Below are 19024 nucleotides of genomic sequence, written 5' to 3'. Positions count from 1 at the left end.
CTGATTTTGTTTTTCAGAACAAAATGCATCTCAGATCTATTGATTTCTTTTTTGTTCCAGCTTTCTGAAGGAAACTGAAAACATCTAAATGAACCATTGGAATGACTCATGTCGGCACTATATCACTACTTTATACAATGAGCAAAGATGAGACCTCTGGCACATTTCTTGCTAGAGCAAGAAGATTGCCTTAAGCTACATCTCATCACAGTTTTGGAGATACACTAGTTTTTCTGAACAGATGATCTGGCTCAGTTTTCAATTTCATTTAAGTTGAAGTTTTTTCCCCTTGAAAGCCACAAGACCCACTTACGTGCTAGAAATCAAATGAAGATTTTGGTATTTAAATAACAATTTTATGGAACATACTTTAGGTTACATTTCTCATTAAGTTTCACATAAATAAATAATGCAACCCTGTATATGCAAACCCATGACTTGAAGTAAAAGCAGCTTTTACTCTTCAGAAATAGTATTACTCCAGAAACTTGATAAGTTACGCTAATATTAATAGTAAAAAGAATATATACATTATGTGAATATATACAACTTATCATGGTGGCTAATAAAAATAAAACTGTCAGGCTCAAAAATTAAGTATCTGAGAATGTACAGTAAGTAGGTCAAATTTGCAAAGCAAGCAATAACAAAAACTACATATTAAAGCAAATCCAATATAATAAAAGCAATAGATACAACTGAAAACATTTTTTAGTGGACATCAAATAAGCACAAGTGATTTACCTATAAGTTAATTTTTCAAAAGTGTTAAAGTTTAAAGGACTTTGGAGAAATAAGACATCCTATCTAAAGGAAGTTTCATTGCTCCCCTCTGGAAGGAAGGCAATACATTTTGAGTGTAGGAAAAACACGTAGCGGTGCTAAGTAACTGTTGTCTTATTATAAGCCACTTTATGACATTGAATATTTGGATTGAAACTGCTCACAACTTCTACCCTATCCTGAACTGTAGTGATATTCACAATTCCAGTAAAATGGGTTAAACCAAGAATCATGTGTTTGTGAAAATAAGGCACTTAAAAATTAAAATGTTTCCTAAGCTCTTAACTTAGCACCTTTCATGTTTTAGGATTACCTTACATCTGTAAATAACTATTTTGACTTAGCCAAAAACCAAATCATAAACAAACAAATGAAGTGAATTTTATCCTTCAACTTATATACAGGATTGTGATTGACAGAGGAATACAGAGAAAGCACAGAAAAGCCATATAAGACTTGTGCTATTTGCAATAGTCTTCTATGTGACTCAAACCACAAAGTTCCTGGTATCCTTAAAAGGTCAGTCGTGTTTAAAGCTATAAATTGAGTCCAGCAAATTACATATCCTAATGCTGATATATCCTACAGGACTTTGAGAAAGAATTCCTCCAGGAGTTAAGGTAAGAAGGGCTTATGCCTGTACCGCACAACTCACATCAACTCTACCATTACTGTTTTAGAATTCCTATAGAAAAGAAGAAAGCTGTGTATTCTTTATATTTCTATCATCAAGTAACATTAGTAGGAAACAATGAATCACCTTGAAAACCAGTCATGAAATAATCCACCGAAGAAAAGCAGGTAGAAAAGAATGCCACCTCTTCAACAACTAGAAAAGCATGAATGGGTGGGCTGTTAGGTATTTATTCTGCCTGTCTAGAAGACTTACCTTGTCAATTTAGGTGTCAACATTACCCAGGTTATTAAGAAAGCGATCAGAGCTTTCTTTTTTAATTATTAGATTTCTCTTATCTGAGGAGGAGATTTGAGATTTCCAGCTGATTTCACTTGTTGGGAATCTATCCCTAAATGCACATTTAAACAAAGGGAGTAGGAGTGCTTCACAGGCCTTTTGACTATGCAGTGGCCATAACCTGATCCCCCCTGGGGCATGATCGAGGTGTAGAGTGCTAGTCCGTGCCAGTTTGCTGGAATCTTGGTTGTGTTCTGGTAGAAGATGCCTCCAATATTTTCTAGTATAAGCAAGAGGGTCAACATGAAATTTCATAGAGAGACCTTTTTAGGAGGACTGCAGGCCTAGCAAGCAGAGGAGGAGGTTCTCAGCAGGGCAAAGGAGGTGTATATATATAAGTGTAGAGCAGAGAAGGTGCATGCATTGCTCCAGTTGAACACGAAAAGAAGCAGGTTGCAAAGCAATGGAACTGTGTCTTAGGGCCACAACTGCTGCTATGGAGATGCCTGTCTAAATGTCCAGTGCAGAAGTTAGAAACAGCTTTTTATATCCTCTGTGAAGAAGGCCCCCACAGAATCCCTGCACACCTGATCACATTTAAGGAGGTTCTGATGCAGAAGGGAAAGCCAAACAGCTCTGTATAGAAAAGGCAGAGCGTCAATGTCAGAGAAGCGCTGCAAAGAACAAAACAGCACACTCAGGCACAGCACAAACGTAGAAATAAATTGAATTAAGGAGGAATCTAAAAGCCTCAGAAGAACAAAAGCCCTTGTTTGCTCATTTCCATTGAACAGGCAAATAAAAAAAAGCAGCAGAATTAAATGCAAACAGCATTAAAAAAGATACTGTACCTTCACACACTGGGCAGCACTCCCCTTCTGGCACATAGTACCTGTCGCAGTGTAGCTCACCACACTGGGCAGAGAAGCAAATAGAGACTCCGCCTTGGCATCGACAAAATCGACAAGCATCCATCCGAAACATGTCTCCATCATAATATTCCATGCTGTTAAATATGCAAGTTGGCTTCACTTCTGAAAGAAAGAAAAAAGTATTTTACAGATATTGTTAAATGGGAAATAGTTAAGCTCATGTTGCTACTGACAAGAACAGATATAAAAGAGNTTGATTTTTCTTTCATTTTTTAAACTTAACTACAATCTTATTTTATTTTATTTTTAGGAACATGGTATATTTTATTGTGTTTCAACAACGGAATAAAATAAAATGCTATTCAAAATTACTTTCAGAGCAATTATCTACAATTAAAAGTCTCAATTTTAAAAAAATCCTGAAGGAAGGTTACAGCACTGGTATTTCTTCACAGGTGTTAAATTCAGGCTCATTCTGGATGAGCCTGAAGCTACTTCAAAATTCATCACATGAAACAATAGATTTTTCTGTTTTAAGAAGACAGTTTCTGATGTGTCTTAAGTGTAATCCTCCTTTCTGCAGGACTTGGTACTCAGGTGGATAAATTGCACTAAAGCTGTCCAATCAATAGGTTAAAAACTCCAACAAACATTTTGTGACTGCATGATCTGTTATGCAGAACTAAACACTTCAAACAATCTGGAGCTGCAATAGCCAGCTCACAGTTATACTTCTGAATTGTAATAATATTTATGTGATCACTTTAGTGTTTCAAAAACATAAGACAGCTATTTCTTGTGTGCTTCTATCTACAGCAGAGCCTTGACATATAATTAAATCCAAACTTTGTTAGAAACTAAGAGCCTCTAAAAATTCTGAAGTATTTTGCGAAGGACATTGTCTATTTACTTGGTTAACATTAAAAAAAAATGAAAGGGGAAAAAAAAAGATGCTCCCTAAACCAATGAAACAGTTTGCAGATTTAATCAACTTTTTTCATGATTATTATTTTTTTATACTGAAGAGGTTTGGTTCTGGATTATGAAGCAGATCATCATGAATATATCATAAGGTCTTGTTAGGGCTTTTGACCTTGCAGTTACCCCATACATATGAACTTCCCCCCACCTCCACCACCTATTGCCAGCAAACTCCACTCTCTTCAACCAGCTCAACTGATTTCCCCCCCCCCAATGTCGTGTAGCTCCACGGCCCAGGGCTGAATCATTGTGACTCAAGACACTGTAGAAAAAATACTCTGAATTTATGTTCAACTATAAGACTCCACATTAGTCATTAAGGAAATCATGACTTCACAGTATCATCATTATATTATTCAATGACTTAAGCCTCCTCCCTCTTCCCCACTTCAGAATAAGCTTTTTGGCCTCCTATGACACTAGCCCAAGATACCTGAAAACAGCCACCTGAAGTAAAGCACTGTCTAGTTAACCAATGTATTTTTTTTCAGAAGCTATGATTTGATATGATCATAAAGCATTAGAGTTGAAACTTGGAAGTATCTTGAGCAATGTTTGATTTTTATATGTCTGTTTGTCTTCAAGGCATAATGTAGAAAGCAGCATAAAAAATAAGAGTAAGAAGAGGAAATACCACTGTGTCCGGGAAAACATCTATGACCTCATTAGAAAGCAATTCGCATAAACAAACACTTGAGAAATATTTCAAGTTTATGTAGCTCAAGCTGTTAGTTTAAAAACCTTCTCAAAAAGGAAAAAGTGCCAACACAACTCAAAAGGCCTTTAATCCATTTGCTTCTAGCTTCAATGTTTTGATTGCAGCTTTCCAGAATTTTATTGTTTCCCTCCACCCCGAACAGTAGATATGGATTCATGCCTTGTTAGAAGTAGAAACATCATCTTCAATGAATTATTATTCATTTTTAAATATCCAAACAAGACTAAGCAAGTAACTGCAAATCCTGAACGGAAACAGTATGTTTTAGTCCTACAATGAAAACCACCATAGAATTTCACTATTTTTACCGTCCAGGTTTATGGTAGCTTATACATTTATACTGAACTATAAACCTAAGCTTATATGTCCAGCTATGAGACAAGGATTTCTTTCGTTAGAACTAAAGTAATATATAAGTATATATGAGACTCCAGTCTTGAAACTGAACCAAGCCAGAACAAGCACTAAACAAAAATCTCTAGCTTTAGATACTCCAAGTGGAAGCCTAATGAAAGAGTGAGCAGCACACAATGAAATTATAATGATGCATTTCTTCCACCACAATATGCTGAAAGATTCTCTCAGTACCCTGTTTTTTTTTAAAGTGCCAATTTTAATGCCTTATTGATCTGTGTATGACAGTCACAAAGGAATGAAAGAACATAAAGCTAACATTAAATAAATGCATCTTTTCCTAGAGGCCATTAACCATGACTTCATTGTTTTGCTAATAAGGAGAAAACTACACATAGGATTCTTCAAGCTTCACTGCATCACAAAGTAATTCAAATTGACCAAACTTCATAGCACAAAACAGTTAAACATATCTGAGACTCCAAATCCTGTTTCTGATGCAGACTACTACAACAAAGCAGTGGGCATGAGACACATACCATGGATTCGTGATCATAAATTTAGTGTCTGCTAGCTCTCAGATAAGCCAGTAATACAAGACCAATCCAGCCTTTTTTTATTGGGACTGAGAGCCCTAAATGTAAGGGTTGCAGTAAACCCCATAGTCTCACACTATACAAACTGTGATTACTTCTCAAGACCTCTATCACCAATCTGAATGGCAAATGGACACAATCTGTTTTATCGAATTAGTTTTCTAAGGTATTTTAACTTCTACATTTAAATCTAATGAAATACAGTTCTATTGGCTAAACTAGTCCAAAGCAAAAAACTTCTGTTACTGAGTTTTTTTAGTTTTCTAATACTTACAATTTTCTTTGATTAGAGTCATGGAATAGCTTAGAAATACATTCAAGTTTGGGAAGCCATTCTTTGCAAGGCAACAATTTGCATGTGGTTACACATAAGATGCTTCAGGCATCAGCCTGTAGGCAAGTATGCGCATTTTCTTTTGTAATATCAGAAATTCCAGCTCTCCTGAAGCAGCAGAAAGATTCAAAACAATTTTCTGTTGTTTAAACGATTAAAAGGTTCATGATTCTAGCACTTCAGATGTTTCTTTAGCAAAGACAAGTATTTGTACCAGAGCCTTGGAAGGAACTAGGGCAAGTGCTGTGAACTTTCTATTAAATGAAAGGGGAGGAAACTGATAAACTTGAATCCTGTGTCCATATAAACAAAACACAGAGAAGCTTTCCATTTTTAAAAAAGCTGCGTTGATAGTTTAAAAAAGGGAAGGATATGTTTCACTGGAATTGGCCCATAACAATGTTATAGGACACCACACTGTATGCTGTTGCTTTCTTGCAAGCATATAAAAACAAGCTAGATAGAAAAAAACTATTTGGGTTCTTACTCTTCAGGTTGAACTGGCTACTGCCCTATTAACAAGATTACAGGACCATTCTGAAAGTCCTTTGGTCCTGCATCTTCTAAAAAGATCATCCAGAAACAGAGAAACCAGAAATAAACAAACCCATAATTATTATTTGTAAATCAATGCAATTATTTATGCATAAATTTATACATATTTACACAGTTTAAAGGAATGAATTACTATTTTGTGGCATCCGCAATCTGTAAAAGCTGTTAAAAGATACTTGGGATGCTGATACCTGATACATCCCATTTTCTTTAAAATCACCAGTAATGGAGAAACTGCAGTCTACCTACTAAACAATTCCACATTTTTAACTACTGTAACTATGCAAAAATCACAGAAGGGGTAATTCAGGTTAGACAGAAACAGCAAACAAACAGAAAGGAAGTTTCCCAAGTTTCATAACATTTCCCATCTTCAAGGTCTCATGTTCTACTGTTTTTTTCTATCCTCCAATGTGCAAATTTCTTGCTAAGAGGACTCATCCTTAAGACACCTCAGGGTGTCCCTGCTTTCATCCTCTTTTACACATAAAATGCACGCAATTTAATTTTTCTTCATCAGGTCATGCTTTTGAGTTTCTGTGGCTTTCCTCAAGGCTATCCTGTGGCACTATCCCCCTTTTGTCTCTACTCCTTCTGGAAACTAAGCATTGCTACTTTTTAACATCCTTCAGTAGGTTACAGTCCTACCACAGGAAAACACCACGACAGCCAAAGGAGGAGCTGGGGCCACAAAGGGTGGTGGCTGTGCTCCAAAACCCCCAAACAGTGACAGATTTTCTTGATGAAATTGCCAAACAATTCTTGGAAGCAAGGCATATTCTTCATAACAGAGGAATGTGTTTAAATCCCAGTGGTCTCTGTCAGTCCATCACAAGAGAAAATAAATGTTGCAATCAGTTTAGCCCTAGGCACATGAACAGGGCACAGGCATCTGAAACAGTCTCAGTACCACTGTAAGGTACTGGCATAGCCCATCATTCATTGCCAGTACATCTGTGATCGGCCTCTAGCGCACGAGAAAAGTTAGAAATTGCAGGGGAAAAAAAAATCTCCAAAGCTGTAACACAAGGCTGTGGTTTGGTGTTATAACAGGTCTAACCATTTCTCCCAAGCTTTGAGAAAAATACTGAATTCTAACCTTGTCGCCAAAGTGTTGGCAACTTTGCCCAAGTTTAAGCACCTAGAAATATCTGAGCCAGAACATTACTGAAGATATTAGCTTACCAAGACAATTCACTTTGGCAAAAAACATTACTACTTCATCAAAGTAAATACTAGAAGTTTTTACTTTATTTTTTTCTTTATAACTTTTACAACCAAACAGAACTGTACCATTTGACATCTAATATTCTTTGTATATGACATATCATCACAGAATCTATTTAGCATCTTGGTTTTCATTATCCGGTATGAACAAAATGAGTTAGATTTTGTCCTTTTTTATTTAAAAAAATAACTTTGTTATTTAAAACTCAGTCTCTACTTCCCATTGAGCAACCCTCCCACTCATAGTGAACCCCTGTGGAGCTTTGAGTTTGGTTTCACATCCAGCTGTGGTCCTGACAATTGCTACCCCTCGTGATATATTTATTTACATTGTATTTACTTATATGCATCTACAGACTGAATATTTTTTATCAGGAGGTTTGGATTGACTGGTTTTCAGTTTTCAACATTTTCCTTTTGCCTCCTGTTTTAAAAGTAACTGGTAACGATTTGCACTGTTTCACATACTGTTCCCAATTTGACTACAGCGAGTATAATACAGATTCAGAGGATCTGTAACATTTGACTTGGTCTGGCAGACTGACCTGCCTTTTCACTATACTAGACTAAATTCTCATACTACTGTGACTGGTGTTTAGCCATAATTTTCAAATACCTTTCAAATTTTCTGACTGAATTAAAAACAATAACCCCCAAAACCAAAATCTCAGCCCATGTAGAGGTAAATCCCTCTACCTCTTTGGTATCAGATTATCTTCCTTTAATATTAATCTGCCTTTTATTACGTACAAAACAATTTCTAATCTTTTGTTCCTCACAAGCTGCATTTTGCATCTTACTTTTTAAGCAGCTGTCTATTTAAAGTCTACCACAAAAATCTGTGGGTTTGGATAGCCAAAGAGAAATATGCAGCACTGTTTAATCAGTATTAGGACTATGTTCAGCTCTCTGCTCTCAGTCAGACTCTCTTAATCATGGTCAAATCCTTTTTTCTTAAGAGCACACATAAAATTTTAAGTTTAATGAAAGTACAATATAAAGACTGTCAGGATTAATGCAGTAAACAACGGGAACTCTGTGGTAATTGGATGGTGTCTGTGAGGTGATTCATTTGGACTCCATTCTTCCTTCTTCAGTGAATTCCTTGCTGACTCTACATTTCCCATCAAATCCCTTCAGTATTCTTTGATGCTCCCTTTAGAAACAGGCCATTCTTATTTTCTTTTAGGAATTTCCTTTTAGATTAATAATGGATCTGCAATTGTTGTGAGGAGTAAGTGCACCAACAGGTGACAAAAAGCGTGATTAAAGAGGGTTTTTAATCTCTCCTCCAGTGCAATACTCTGTATAGAGATGCAAGTGTGAAAAAAGCCACAGGGCACAGAGAAATGCCTCCTTTATGTCAGTGTCAGTTTATCTTCTCAAATGAGGGAAAAAAAGTATCACAAGTTATAAAATGCGTATTATGTGTTATGTCAAGTGAATGATCTTACTGACGCAGGAGATCACTTCTGTACTACCATGTGATCATCAGTACAGCCTGAAACAGCAGTATAGAAAGGGTCAAAGTCTTAAGTCCTGGGGAAAGGTGTGATCCGTTCTTCCCAGGATCAATGCCAGGTATTTTCATGCATGCATCAGGCAGTCTTCATTTTCAGTGGATAGGGTAACAAAAGTCCACACCTTACCCTCTAGGGAAAAGGGATTTGAAGGGGGGCTCCACAGTCACTCTTAGCACAGCTGGACTCTAAAATCACAGCTCACAAATGGCTATGACAGAAAGAAGACTGGTCCCCTTGGCCTTGAACCATGTGGACGCATTGATGAGGACCACTCGCACACACATATTTCACAAAGCACTCAACAATCCTTTTAAAGTAGCAGTTGTTTTTAAGGAAACTTATTAAGAAGTGAAAGCCCTGATTGACAGAAGGCAGCAGCTCCAGGACGCTTGGTAATTGCTCTCTCACATTTCTAAGGCAGAGCTCACAGTCAGCATGTGCTTTACTGCAACTTACATTGAAGAGACTCAGGCATCAATACCTAATTAGAGAACAGGCAAGTTTGGATACTTTCTTGTTTCCAAACAGTTGTACTCTTACTGCACATGCAACTTTCAATCTCTTTAGATTCACTTGCTGATGCTTGTAATTTAGTGCTGAATCATTTTTTTTCTTTACAAGCTGCCCCCCAAGGAAAAGCAGCATACCGGGATTAGAAGATAAAAGTCCTGGTGAGCAATATATTTTGGGTGGATCAGAAGAATCCTTGAATTAGCTTCTGTAAAATGAAGGATTTTGTGTAAGACTGCATCTTGGGAATCTGTCATTCAATTTTCCCCAAATACATATTATATACTATCTAGTGTTCTCTAAATGGAAAGTAGTTTTCAGGCAAATGCAAGTGGAGAAACTTCATGGCAATTGGAATAACCTGCCTTTAAACAAAGCAATATTCACTCTCACTTTCCCCCAAACGTGTGCTCTGTTACAAGGCCCTAGAACCACAGAGCAGGCAAACTCTCATTTTTCAGTTTCATATATTAAGATGAAATTATTTGCTATAAATTTCCTCCTATTGCTTTATTTCCTCTATATCTACTTCACACTTCTCAAAAATGAGCACATTTGACTATGTGTGTAGCTCTTCCCTAAAACTTCACTGCTGAACACCACTATGCTGATCTCTGATTCCCATATGCAACAAGCAGTGATGTATATAGTTAGCTATACCTCTAGTTACACTATTTTATGGCAGCCAGAGATTTAAATTTAGCAATTCATGCTTCTGTCTCCTTCAGGCTAAAATTCTGTTGCACGCACGAACTGTGGCTTGCTCTGAGGGTCATCAAGAATGTAAGATTAGGAGAAACAGCCAGCCAGCTATCTTCTAAGCACAGATGAATGACAAAATCATATAACTATTGCATTTTAAACCAGTGTTTGCTAACAATTCCAGAGAGTTGTAAGGTTTAATTTACAAATTAAAGAGTAAACATGTTTCTTCTGACAAGGAAAAAGAAGCAAAAACAAACAATAATGCTGTGGGCATCATTGTTGTCTGAGCTATCATTTTAACATCCAAAGACCAGGGAGGGTATGCTCTGGGATGGCTCAAACACTCATCCTAGATAAATCATGACAAGGAACTTTACTGTGTCTAAAGGTTTGATTCCTATTACCATTTAACAACATAGAATGATTTTATTTACAAAAACGCTTCCCCTCAAAATGAAGGAATCAATGTATGCCTTAAAATTGGCTTTAAAATTGACTGACCTTTGGGACAAGAACCACATTCTAATGACAGTAAGACCTGTGCATTAATTTTAATAATGAAATCTTTTAAATGCAGCAGTGCTTTTAAAAGCATAAATTTATGTTATTTAGTATAACAGTTTTATGTAAAATATTCTGATATCTGCATACATTCATGATGATTAAAATGTCACACAGAACTATTAGGAGCATCAGACCTCTGTAGTGTAGTTTTTTCCTGTAACCAATAAGAAAGTTGTTCTTAGCACTTTCTAAATATTTTTTTGGATTAAAAAAATCCAAAAAGAAGGTCAACCCATGCAAAGATTGAACAGCCACAGACAGTAGGTCTTAGCAACGAGCCCCAACTAAATCAAAATATCAGGACCATTTCCAAGCAGGAATAATTGATATTTTGGTGGTTAATTATGTCTATATAATTATAGAATAAACCATGAGAAACAGCAGATTGCACATGATGAGAAGCATAAGGACACATGTAACATAAATCTGAAGCAGAAAAATAATGATTAATGTATTGACTTACTGCTGTTATTTATAATCAAACAGGAACAATAACTCCACAATCTACAAAAAGAGTAATTACTGCAGAAGTTTCTCTCACTACAGATTAATATGCATTTCCAAGACAGACTAACCAAATGCTAGTTTGAGACAGTGTATATCAGTAACAAAGATAATCACAGAAAAACTACAGATGTACCGTGGAGCTTCTATATCAGTTTTATATTAAATCCAGGAAAAACATTCATGAAATAATAACTGATCTGTCCCAAAATTGTTGACAAACAATAAAGAGAACATACTGCAGAGTCTCTACATGACACATAGTTTGCTGCCATTAACTGTCCTCTCAACACTGGCCACTGCCGTTCTACAAGAGGAGAGCTCTTCCTATGCAGTAAAGCCAGCCTCCCATACTCTGAATATGCAGCTCTGCATCTATCACATTAGCACATCCTTGCAATAAATATTGCAGAAGTCTGACCTGCTTTAATATTCATTATTAGGGTTACCTAAATATACAAACTGGAGTTTTTTCAGTCTACATACACTTATTCGTAATGGATGCCTCTATTTTAAGGTAAAGATGATTACTAACCTTCCTGACTGCTCCCTCCAGCACCAAAAGAATCACCTAATTCTAACATCCAATAGGTGACATAATTGCAGGAAAACTATACTAATGTGAGTGTGGACATGTCCTTTTTATTCCATCCTCTTGCCTTTTTCAAGAGGTTTTCAAACACAGAAGTAACTATTTGAACTTGCTGGGAATGCTGATTACACAACTTCCCCACTTACCATCTATAAACTCATTAACTTGCATCTGATTAAAACACATTCTTTAAAAGGCATCTAATCCTAAATGGAAAGGATGAAGACAAGGAATTCAGCATCTTCGTGGCACTTTGTGCCAACAGCCATCCCCCACTGCTGAGAACAGCATGTCCTAGATCTTACAGATTCAACTCTTTCTACTTTGATGGAAATTTTTTTTAATGAAGTAAAGAAATTGATTTAAGTCTATCACTGTAAGAAATTTTCTCCATCTGTTACCGATATTGACTGTATCTCTTCTGCACTTGTTAGTATTTCAAGATACTTTTAAAAACAGAACTGGATATTACATTCAGCTATCAGTTTCACAAACAACATTCCCCCCCTTGTCTTCATCGTAAACTGACCAAAGTAACGGTAGGGATTTATCACACACACACATATTTATCAGTTTGTCATTGTCTTAGACATTTATCTAGAAGTTCTTGTCAGAATTAATTTTATAGGAACTTAGAGGTTTTAGAGGATTTGTTTGTCTCCCTGAAATAAGAACCACCTAAACATCCTAAAAAACCCACAAATTATAAAGCAATGCAGATCATTTGTCCTCTTTACCAATGATTTGTCACACAATCCAAATGTCACACACTCATTAGTAGTTTCACAGTTGTTCACAGATTGTTATTAAAAATATTTATCATCTTCAGGCTTGTAACTATTTCCTCTTTCCAAAGTGAAGCATCATTAATAACTGCACCTGGAAGTTTGCTTGAAGCAATTTAAAGTTACATCATACAGCATTATTTTTTAAAAATCTGATTGTAGCATGAAGTTGCATAATGACAAATGTCCTTCTCTAAAAAAAGTATTTAACTTTTCTGGCCAGGTTTCTCAATTATTTTTTTTAAGAGGAACTTCTTAAAAGATAATTTTGATACTGGTCTGTAATATATTAATACTGATTTTTAAGGATATATACAAGACAAATCTACAAATCTTCATTTTTCTTCAACCTGGCCTCTCTACTTTCCCCTGTGGCATCAACTTCCTTTCAAAAACTCTGGGTTTTTTTCTTCCAATTTATTCTGTATTCATAGGCTACTAAGGTGAAGATTAGGAATGTGAAAGAGGCAAAAAGGAATCCTGACCCAAAAGCAGCTTGAATCTTTGGAGTGAGTTACAGTGAGCAATAAGGCAGTGATGCACAGGGCAACAGTGCTAAGACAGTCCAAACTGTTACCAAGGAAAAATGAACATAATTCCTTGGAAACCGAATATGAAGATGACTAAGGACAAAAAAAGTGGGCAATTTAAACAGCTCCATTCACACCTGCTATAATATGTACTGCAAAAATTTTGTAAGCAGAACCCACAAATAATATGTAGACTAAAGAAAAACAATTAGCAAGGTGCTTTGTACCTTTGAGACTGTTTCACACCAGCAAAGACATCATATCAGAAACTGGTTTTCCATTTCTTGCTCAAACTACTAAAGCAAATCCTAAATCAAACATTGCACTGAGGTGTGTCACACAGTTAAACCAGATTCAGAAATAATATTTTAACAGAATGAAACAAATATGAAACAAAGGAAGATGAGTATTACTTTAGTATAACAGGCAGTATATAAAGAAAAATAAGGTAAGTTACATTTATACAATTTTATCCAAAATAGTGGAAGTATTAGTCTGAAAGCTAAAGAATCTGTGAGTCTTCCTAATACAAATTCTTTTATTCACATGAAAGAACTTAATTTTTATATACAATATCCGATTATATGTACTATTATTTTTGATTCAGTGTATCAGTATTTAAAATATTGCTATGTGTAAATATCACAAACATTCTCCTGGGGAAATCTCTCTCTCTCTCTCTCTCTGCATGTTTAAATGCATATCCAATGACCACTGTAAAATTATGGCTGTTTCAAACATATGATACATGCACCACTAAACAAGATCAAATATTGCTGAATAAATATTAATTAATAAAATTGCACCAACTTGTAATTTTTTATGCTCAGAAATTATCTGAGCATGTAATGCTTAAAGAGTACTTTTCCCCTTACCAATTGTCAAATATCACGTTTCTTCACAACTCACCCTATATAGCATATATGCAGTTCTATACACATAACATAGAGCAGTCCTGAAATATAGTCACTTGCATAACAAATTGAGGGTTTTTAAATGTTTTCTAAACATTTAGATTGGGAAGCAAAGAGTGAGAATAAATATATTCCTACACTGACTTAAAATTTCTAAAGGTTGTACACTTATGTTAAAAATTAATCTGCAATTGATTCTGAAAGTGAACCCCATAATCTAAACAGCTTGCTTTCACTTACAGTGCTGCAACAAGCAGTTGCTATGGTTAACAAAACTTTCACTTCCAGAAGGACTCTAGTGTTTGCTACTGGCAAAAGACTACATGAAAAACATATATTTAGGGAGTCTTGCTAAAACTATAATCCCCTGAATCATAGGGGAAAGTCTTTTAGAAATTGAAGAAGCATGACAACTTACAAATGACTTCACCTGAACTTCCAGCTCCTTCTTACTGAATGAACCTCAAGAAAATTATTTCTCTTAGATCCTGACAACATAAAATTAACAAAATGCCCAGCATTTTCCAGAGATAGATAAAACCCTCCTCTCCAGGTGCAAGAGAAGGTTTCACATACCATTGACACATTCAAAGACATCACAGCACTTGCCAGGTGTTCCATCTCCACGTGAGACTATCTGGGGAACGGAGCCTGCCTCACACATGGGGAAACCACATAAACCAGTGAGACACTCGCATCTGAAACCAAAGAACAGCAAGGAAAACCCCATAAATAAATGAAGCCACATACAGGATGAAAGAATAAGCAAGAGAAAAACGGAAAGTTAGAGCACAAGTTCCAGTTTTGGCGTATTCATGTCTTAGAATCGCCTTTTATTAACTCAACAACCAAGACAGCTTATGAATCCGAAAGATTTTTTGTAACCATCCAAACTCTGTTTGCTGGTCAAGGAAACAAGAAGATGGTACTGTGCAACACCAATGCTGCTCTAGAGCTATATGTAAAAATGTAGAAAATTGTAGTTCCAGATTACTTGAAAATAACTGTGTTCTCCAGAGTTGCAAAATTAGGCTTCTCATCCAATTCTATCTGAAAAATCAAAATTGGTGAAACACTAACAGCCGTAATTGCATCTAATCATCAGAATAGTGTGCTCTCATTAGGAAACTATATTATATCCAGTGTTATGTTGGAAAAAATTAAAAGAAATCCAGAGCCATTAAATCTAAGCCAAATAAAAATAATTGCAAGCTCTCTTTTGGTGTTGATGGTGCTGCAGTTTGTGGAAGGGGCAACCAATTACATATGATGCCAAATAATGTAGGAGGCTAGGTATATTACATACTGTGGTTAGTTTTGAACCATTCTAAAAAGAGTATTTTCTCCATGTAAGTAGTATTTATTTGCTTATTTAAGAAAACAGCCTAAAGAACTGGAAGATATAAAATGTAGATAAACAGTAGTCACATTTGTTTCCAGATTCTTTGCTTTATGATTAACATAACCGTTTCAAAGTCAGACACTTAGGACTTTTGATATGTTTACATTTAACAGAGTTCTTGCCCTGAACAATGGGCACACTATAGGGAAAGTAGCAATGATTCTATAATGAAGTGCAAGACAAAATGAACAAAAAGAAATATGCAAATATCATAGCTGAGAAACTTCATGGAATAGCACTTAAATTTTTCAATTGCAAATCAATTTTTTTGTAAACCTCCCCCCACAGATTGATTTAGCCTATTACAAATACACATATATGTCAAATGGAAACAAAGAACTCAACAGAAGATCCTGTAATTACGAGTTAAAGAAATAAGAACTCTATTTGCTAATAACTATTTCAAATATTTTAAGTATCCCCCATTAAACCACTTCTTAGTAAGAAGCATTATCAGCCCTTAATGCATTTGCTTATTCTTTATGCTCAAAAACCAAGAAGCTTGGATCTCCTCTGCCATGCATGTCTCCTTAATTGCCCAGCAGCTACTTCATCTCAGATCAGCATTCAATGAATGAGGAAAAGCCACCTCTCAACAGACAGGATTTTAATGTATCTCCCTTTAACTTCATCTGTGTTAGACAAAATTGTTATATTCTCCACTGTAAGGTATTACTCAGAAGGAAGTTTGCAAGAAATACAAGTAAAATCAAGGAATCTCACAGAACTTTTCTTGAACTGTTTGAAACTGAATTCTAAATTACTGTATTACAGAAGCATGTTACTATAAAGAGATAAATAAGTCCTTGAAAAAACCGGTCTTAATTGTATCACATTTCACAAATAATGCTAAATATGTCAAGATAAAGTGAAGCAATTTAATTCTATGTGCACATACATACTACAGTACAGTAACAGAAACCAAAGTTTTAATTATCATATCTCTGCTTTTGACATTTTCCTCTCAACTTTTCTGTAAATACAAAGAAAGGGGAAATCTAATTATTTTCTTTACTGTATGCCATTTGTCTTCAGAGATGTAGAAGGAAAAAAAGGCATTATGGTTTCTACTACATGTGATCAAAAAATCCAAAGGATTTGTGACAGCAGCTTCCCTTTAAGGTGACTACTATCTCTCACCTTTGCTGTCCCAATAGTGCAGGAATTTGGGGGGTGGGGAAGTGGGGGAGTGGAAGAGAAAAGATGACCTCTAGTAATCAACAAAAAAGAACAATTATTACTGTCAGGTTCATGGAATTTGTACCTTAACCCATCTAGACACTGATTCAAAAGATGGTTTTCCCTTCTGAGAAGAATGAGGTACAGAAATAAGTGCCTACACATTAGTAATGAAGAAAGAAAAAAAATAATTTTTCAAAACATACGTAACACCAAAAAAAAAGTACAGACACAATCTGAAAGCAGTATTAAAAGCCTAAATAAAAATACTAAGTTTCACTTCAATCACCCTATTTTCAACATCCAGATAACCTCTGGGAAAATAGGTAGATCAAATTTCCTGAAAATCCACATAGAAAATGGCACATGTGATGAAAATACAGTTGTGGACGTTGATTTTCCAAGTCTTATGAGTTGAAGAACTCTTAGTTCTATTGCCTTCAAAATAGGCTTTCTCAGACATGTCTGTATCTTCCTTATTCTTTGTCTCATATTCATTGTTCACTGATAAGAGTTCCAAGATAACATTACATGGCTAGATTAATAACTTGTACCTTTCCCCTCTCATTTTTTTTCCCAGTCAATGGTTTAAAAAAAAAAACATAACCCCAAGACACACAACTGAACAACAAGAAAATATGAATCACCATGTTAAATAAAGATAGGACAATCTTCCATAAAAAAGGGCTGAAAGACATATTTAGAGGACTGGTGAGAGCCAATGTTCCCTTCTGCAGCAAAGACTCCCTCCTCTTCAGAGGAATGAAATTTTCACATACTCAGCATAAGCAAACACAACCTCTTGATCCAAAATTTTATATAGTGACTTCCCATTTGGTTAAAAAATAATCCATGCATAAGAGAACGTCAAAGTAGCATATAATCTCAGATGGACTTTTAAATAGTCTGCATTCTTTTCAGCCAGCTCTGCTAGGAAAACCTTTGACCATTGTCCAAGCTATTAGCATGGAAAACATTGTTTTGGAGACAGAAGTCCGTCAGAAAGAAACCCAAGGAATTCTAGTAGCTGAGAATGGTTGTCACGCTGCCAAAACAACGTCTGGAAATTTGGAATAAGTGATCCCATTTTCAGTAAGAGAGCAAGATGGGTTTTATAGAACTAGATTTTTCTGAAGTGATTTTGGGGACAGAGAGACAGATGGAAGATAAGTTGCAGTCCAGCTCTGTGCTCTGTCACAGACAGCTATCCACCTGTATCTTACCCTTGGTAATGGAACATCAGGTTTGAAGAAGTTTAGCAGGTCAGTTTGAGTTAAGCCTGTTGACAGTGGCCATGGTCAATCTCAGATTAATTTCTATAAAATTTAGCTGTTCAAATAGCTGCTCAGTAAGGCACAATGTTGCTTCTAAGCTGTTCCCTCTGTAACTGCAACTTGCCTAAGGAAAACAGACACAGAAGTTGCTACAAGGAAACCTTCCCAGAGAGAAGATTGCTTCGTATGTCAAACTTCTCCCTTTACGCAGCTTGCAGTGACACCACTGCAACATCAAATGGCATGGTGCCATCTAAAAGTTCAAAGATAAAAGGGAGGGCAGTACTTGAGGTACTGAGAAGTTGGCACTCAATGTCTGCCCGTCACACACCTTATTAACAAAGGCTCTAAGGAAGTGTGCCTCTTGGGATGTTATTACTGTAACAGGACTCAAGTCAAGCCAAGAAGAACATGTTCTTTTAACAAGGAAGACTAGTCCTGTACGAGAGTACAATGTTACCAATAAGAGTGCCCGGAAACTAAAAACAGAATAATCAAACAATTATGCAAGAGACTTCATGGATTGCAGCCTGCAAAGGTGGTGACATGGTCTAGAAGGAACTGAGAATCCCAAAAAAGGAGTTCATTGCACTGAAATTTTTAAAATACACAAACAACCTGACTGGTAAAAGGAATTGTCTCTAGTTCTTCAGGTCAAACAAACAAACAAAACCAAACCAAAAAACCACAAAACCAAAAACCCACCCAACAACAATAATCCTAGAAATTTCAATAACTGAGCAAGGTAAATTTCAACATACAAAGAACCAGAAATGAGACGGTGTTCATTAATGAATGCTTTACAGATTGAGGAAGGTGACTCCTTCAGTAATATAAATGGTCTGACTTTTAAATTGTTTTTATGTTTTTCAGAAGATAAATAATTTCATTACTTGTTTAATATATGTTTGAGGGGTGTCGGTGGTGGAGTTGTTTTGGTTTAGTTTTCTTTGTTGTTTTTTTTTTTTTTTTAAATATAATCACTTTGCTTTTTTTTTTTTTTATGGTCCCAAAGTGCAAAAAGGAAAAGGAAGAAGATGGAAAAAAAAATCAAATTGAATACTTGTAAATGACAACTTTTACTTCAAATCCAATTATCTTGGTTCATTTACTTCTGTTATTAAACAGATTTAAAGAGAGAAGGGCTTGGTTAGTCTCAGAAAAGCTGTTTTGATGGTAGGATCAAAAGAGTTCTCCAGGCACAAGGCA

At 35.8% G+C, this 19024-nt stretch overlaps 1 protein-coding gene across 1 annotated transcript in view; it reads right to left on the bottom strand.

Moving 5' to 3' along the window:
- The window catches only part of CRIM1 (cysteine rich transmembrane BMP regulator 1), a 169773-nt gene that overhangs the window by 49204 nt on the left and 101545 nt on the right, over window positions 1–19024 (bottom strand). The window contains exons 5-6 of the mRNA XM_017806770.1: window positions 14537–14658; window positions 2548–2730 (exon numbers count right to left, since the gene is read on the bottom strand). Coding sequence (XP_017662259.1) covers window positions 2548–2730; window positions 14537–14658 — 305 coding nt within the window. The remainder of the gene's footprint in view (window positions 1–2547; window positions 2731–14536; window positions 14659–19024) is intronic.

Source organism: Lepidothrix coronata, unplaced genomic scaffold, assembly GCF_001604755.1.
Source record: "Lepidothrix coronata isolate B3197 unplaced genomic scaffold, Lepidothrix_coronata-1.0 Scaffold16, whole genome shotgun sequence".
NCBI lineage: Eukaryota > Metazoa > Chordata > Aves > Passeriformes > Pipridae > Lepidothrix > Lepidothrix coronata.
The sequence above is the reverse complement of the archived record's forward strand: the minus strand, read 5'-3'. Positions and strand labels throughout refer to the sequence as shown.